This window comes from Octodon degus, unplaced genomic scaffold (genome assembly GCF_000260255.1).
Source record: "Octodon degus isolate 3935 unplaced genomic scaffold, OctDeg1.0 scaffold00017, whole genome shotgun sequence".
Taxonomy (NCBI): Eukaryota; Metazoa; Chordata; class Mammalia; order Rodentia; family Octodontidae; genus Octodon; species Octodon degus.
Window position 1 is genome coordinate 5789062 of NW_004524593.1, and position 5492 is coordinate 5794553.

A 5492-nucleotide genomic window follows, 5' to 3' on the forward strand; every position below is an offset into this window, starting at 1 on the left:
AGTACTGTCCTACATCTATAATACTAAAGGCTACAATTAAAAAGGCATTATTTCAGACTTGATTCTACTTTCCAGCAGAGGGCCCAAAGGATGATTTGACACAGCTCTGTAAAGAAATGCACTTCCTTAGATAGCATTTGGTTCCATTAACAGCACAGTTTACTCACTCTCTTCATGAACACCAGCTAAAAACTGTTTTTTAAAAACTGGGGCAAAAACAAGAAATGGGGAGGGGAGGGGAGGAGAGAAGACGACTCATACAAAGATGAATGAGTGAAGAAGGCAAGCAATATTCAACCTAACTAGCATTTTATCAAATCTGAAAGGTAACAGCTCCACTGGAGAAAGGAGATGCCGAGCAGTACTGCTTGGGAGCTTCGGACCACAACCAAACACTGCATCATTTCAAAGAGAAGTCGTAGGCACACACCGCTCATCTGGGGATGTCCAAGGACGCGGACATTGATGTTCAGTCATCTGCTTGCCCATCCAGGAAGAAGGGGGATCACTTACTACTGTACTTTGATTTTGTTCAACCCAATCACCATGTTACAAAAATAGCAAGCTGCCATAGGAAAAAAAATAAGGCTCCTCTATCCAGCACCAGTTATCTGCAGATCTTCACCTGGAAGCCTACAAACACTATAACCATACCCAAAGAACGCCAGGGAGTGAAGAAACCGTATCGGATGTATTAGCTGGGACCTGCCATAATTCAGGCTGAGCTATTCCTGTGTGGTGTGATTTTCCTATTACTGGGCTTTCATTTAACCATAAAGACTTTTGGATCAAATTAATATGCACTTAAGGAGTATGTGCATGTACTTGTTTACAAAATTCTGACTGAAGATACATGGCCATCAACCAAGTGAACGTTATATAGCAGAGGCAAGCTTGCAAAGCCTCCCTTGACCGGTGGGCAGCTGCATGCCAGTGTACTTTGTTCCTATGTCCTCAAGCCCTACACAGGATAATGTCACAAACCACGTTAGCGCCGTGGCTGCTGGCATTATCTGACTTCGTCCTCCCCACCTCTCTTCCCCCTCCCCCAATCCTCTGCAATAAGCCATGTCCTTTAAGATTTTGTTTCTTCGGTTTTGATCGCCTGAGGTGTGATCGGTCCAGTCCTGACAGGTTTGGTGGCTATGGTGGATGCAGGGGGTGGCTTCTCTTCCACTTTTTCCTGGAGGGTCTGTGGAAGAGGAGGGTCTGTGAGTGTTTCAGGAGGTTTACTGGAATCACTGTCCACTTTCTGGGCTTTGCCTCCTATCTGTTTGCTCTGTTGCTGTTCAGAGAAGAACCGTTGCGTGGACTGAAGAACCTCTGCTCTCTGTTTTGCCTTAAAAAATGAGAAACAGTAATTGAAAATGCTGCAGTATTACCAAAGCCTGTCAAATCAATCTCAGTTCAAATTATTTTACCAATTGCAAATCAGTTTCCCCACATTGGTTTGGCTAAAGCCAAAATTACCTCATTGATTGATCAGCTTTTAATGCAAAGACTTCTTCCTATCTTTGGAAACATTTTGTGTGATTTTTTAACATCTGCAAGAAGACCACCTCCCACCAATTTTCAGAGTCTGCCCTCTTATACACAGTAAAATAGAATTGCTGCTGGTTTGTATTTTTTTCTGGAACAGCTCACTATGCCAAATTTTATTCAGGGAGGGTGCTTGCAAGTCTGAAAACATACATGTAATACTTCAAACTTTGAGTTATCAACATGTGGTCTACAATGAAATGAAAAGGAAGCACTTATATTGTGGCATTACCAACACCTAGGACCAAATGTCTTGTGGCTGAGTCCTCTTCCCACAGCTCTCTTCTGCAGGGGAAGAGCATCAGAAATTAGTAACTACAACTTCACTCGATCACTAAGTTCTGATAGCTCCTACCACATTCTGAGCTGGTAAAATAATTTAAGTTTTAATGACTATGTGCCCCAAAGAATATACTTACGTCAATCTGTAAATTATACCATTGTAACTTATACAATTAAAACTTAAGTTTCTCTACCTCTTGCACATACAAAAAAAATCCTTCATATTCTACAGGTAACCTGTACTATTCAAACATCTAAAGCAATTTTGAAGGTATCAATATACTGTCCCATCCCATTAAAATTATTAAGCTCTAATGTCATTTCTAAAATGAGAAAGTGTGAAAATCAAGTGCCAAAAAAGCCAGGAGCAGAACTAGTAAACAAGGCTAAATGACCTCCAAAGCTTTTTATGCATACTAGTAATTTTAGTAATAACATATATGGAATTCCTGGGTACACAGCCTAATGAAAGCAGGTCTTTAATAAGAGTTTTAGTGCAGGGTAGTCATTAAATTTGATTACTCAGCATCAGAAACACAAAGGACATCAAAGCAGACACAAACTTTCATTAATCTACTAAATTCTCTAGTAAGATCATCACAAACATGTTTCTCATTCAGAGTAAAGCATCACTGCTCACATTTTCCTGTTTGTAAGCTGCAAGCTTTTCTGTGTTCTTCACTCATCTATGTAGTGACAAAACCAGTCAATCACTGAGATCGCTGTACTCAACCCTACAGTCCACACAAACTCCAACTGGCTGTACAGGCAGACAGGTAAGGCTCACGCTGTAAGAACTGTCCCCACACAGACTCCTGAAGGCACTCTTCTGCTTTAGCAAGCCTCACATTTGTGCCTTTCATCAAGGATCCCATTCGATCCCCAGTATAAAAAAAGACAAAAACAAAAACCCCCCAAAAACAAGAGTGCATCAAGAAGGATCCCAAAGTGCTTTCCTGACCTCATCAAAAACTACACAACCCACTGTGAAGCACAGCCACCAAGCGGCAGGGAGAGAAGGGCGTGATAACAGCTCAAGAGGAACTACCTGGATAACTTGTGAACGAAGAAAAAAAATCAAGAGAAGCAACAGTCTTACCCATTCCAGTTTTCACATAACCATAATTACATTATAAGGGCCTGAATTATAGCTCAGTGGCACAGCGCCTGCCTAGCAAGCACAAGATCTTAAGTTTGATTCCCAGGATTAAAAAAAAAAAGTATGAGGGAAGTGGGGGGAAGGAAAGGAAGGAAGACAAAAAGGGGGGGAGAAAATGAAGAAGCTTATAATAATCTGCAACACCATTTTGCTATTTAAAAAAAATACTGCACCCAAACTCAGATCTCCCTCAAATACTTATTTTTTACGCAGTTCATTTGGCTGGAATTTATAAAATTTTAATTTATGTGTATAGCTGGGGAATGAGGGAGGGGGACAGAAAAAGGGAAAAAGGTGGGGTGGGAGGAATAAAAATAAAAATTAAAAAAAAAAAAAAAAAGAACAAATACATTATCTTGCTGCTAAGACAATGAATGCCTGGACACACGGTTATGGGTCCAGAGCAGCTTAAGACATGGTTCAGAGACAGAGTCTTGCTCTGATGGCTGTTAATGCTGTACTAACCTTCATGTCTTGTTCAGCCTTCAACGCAGCCTGGGCCTGATTACCTCTGACTCCAGAGAGTGATCCACAAGGACCCCTGGCTACATGTGGCAAACGAGCATGGCTCATGAGGCCTGTGGTCAGCGGAGGAGGCATCTGACTGGCCAGTGCCATTGGTGGCCTCTGAACAGGCGCTGGGAAGGTGTTAGTATGTGGGGCTCTTACCAATGGAGGGACCAGGTTAGGCTGAGAGAGAATCTGAGTGAAAAAACAAAACATACAACATCGAACTGTTAAAAAAAACCCTGCCAACTAGACCAGGTTGGCTTATCCCAGAGTAAATCTGTGCCCATCCTGCCAGTGAAGGGAAGCTTATGGACTGTGCCATTTCATTAACAAAGAACAAATGTGTCATGCTTGGAGAATTTTACAGAAAAATTAGGCAAAGCATGCTGTGGTACTTCAGCTGGTTCTAGCATCTCAGCTGGAACTTCTATAGGAGGGACAGAAAGGCTATTAAAGTATCTTTTGAAAAATTGTAATTGTAGAAAAGGCACACACCTATATCAAACATCTGAAGATAAATAAAATCAATACTGATTCAACAAATGTGCTTCTCAGGAACCAATTCTAATCTGCACTATTATCAGTTTTAGTCCCTCAGCATCATCAACAAAGGGACGAGAAGTCACCAGTTTATGCTGGTGGAAATTTTTACTTCAGCTGAACATAGGTATCTTAAACAAAAACCATGATAAACAAAAAAAACCCCTACTTTAAACCTAGAAAACCTTAAGCACTGGGACCCTTCACTTAAAAGTTCAACTGCCTCAAAAAAATGGTAAAAGAAACAGGACTCAAATCAGAGCTGTGTGGGGAATCTTTTAAGTATTTCTATTGTCTGCTTTAAAACTAAACAATTACTACCTGTGCCTAACTATAAATTAACTGCAACAAATATTTGATATTTTTGAATATCAAATTTACTGTTAATATCAGAAATTTTTTCATTTGAAATTATACTTCTTAACTGGTTAAAGATATGGTAAGATTATGAAAGCAGAGATTTAGTCAAATTACCGCTCATATGCAAGTACATGGCTCTCATCCTTACGTGTATCTGCCTACCTGGGGTGCAAACTGTGTAGGAAAAGGCTGTGTCATTCTCACAGTGGCAGGAGCTGACTGGAACTGCTTCTGATAGACAATGCTGTTCATTTTGCTGGACTGGCTGTTTGGGCTGGTTGAAGTAGCCCTTTGGAAGAAGACATCACTGGTCAGTACGTAACGCTAAGCAAGCAACATGACTAAGTTTCTATGGATCTTGTTCTTGGCATCTGCATCACATCTGGTAGCTGAGAAACACTGGAGAGAGGTGAGGAGACTAGCTACATCTGCCTTGGAATATTTTCTTAAAATACATACACATTAACATTTTAGACAAAATTATATGGCTGAATGGCTTACGAGGTATTTTTCTATACAATGAAAGATAGACAATATAGTATTTAACAAACAAGTGGTGATGAATTATTTTGAAATTTTAGAAGCCAATGTAAATGTCCATTTACCGGAAGGGACTAGATGTCGGCGTGGTGCTTCTCCCGCCTATTGGAGGTGTGCCTGGTTTTATATCAATGCCACTTCCAAAGGCTTTTAGTTCCATTTCAGACATCTAAGGAAACAGAAAATAAGCTTAGCATTCTTGCCAACTCCATGTGCTAAGTGCTATGTTTAATGGCTGAACATGAAGGCTTAATCTAGGAGAGGGCTAAGTGCCAGTTGGCTTTAAATTTCATGAAACTACCAGGCCAAACAGGACTTTGGCACTTAAGGACAGGGCACTCTGAAAATCCAATTCCTCTATAAAACTGTGAATTTTGTATTAGTGGGCAAATATAAGAGTGGGCCATGGGGCTGGTGGGATGGCTCAGTGGTCTAAAGCACCTACTTAGAACAAGCTTAGCAAAACACAGGGATCATGGTTCAATCCCCCAGCACCACATGCCAGCCAGCCCCGCCCCTTGGTGGGCTGAGCTGGCCACACACACACACACACACACACACA

At 41.0% G+C, this 5492-nt stretch overlaps 1 protein-coding gene across 1 annotated transcript in view; it reads right to left on the reverse strand.

The window, feature by feature from the left end:
* Nucleotides 1-344: 344 nt before the first annotated feature.
* Nucleotides 345-5492, reverse strand: part of Prrc2c (proline rich coiled-coil 2C) — a 127005-nt gene continuing 121857 nt past the window's right edge. The window contains exons 31-34 of the mRNA XM_023710188.1: nucleotides 5232-5295; nucleotides 4996-5099; nucleotides 4553-4679; nucleotides 345-1339 (exon numbers count right to left, since the gene is read on the reverse strand). Of these exons, the coding sequence (XP_023565956.1) occupies nucleotides 1076-1339; nucleotides 4553-4679; nucleotides 4996-5099; nucleotides 5232-5295 (559 nt within the window). The 3' untranslated portion in view covers nucleotides 345-1075. The remainder of the gene's footprint in view (nucleotides 1340-4552; nucleotides 4680-4995; nucleotides 5100-5231; nucleotides 5296-5492) is intronic.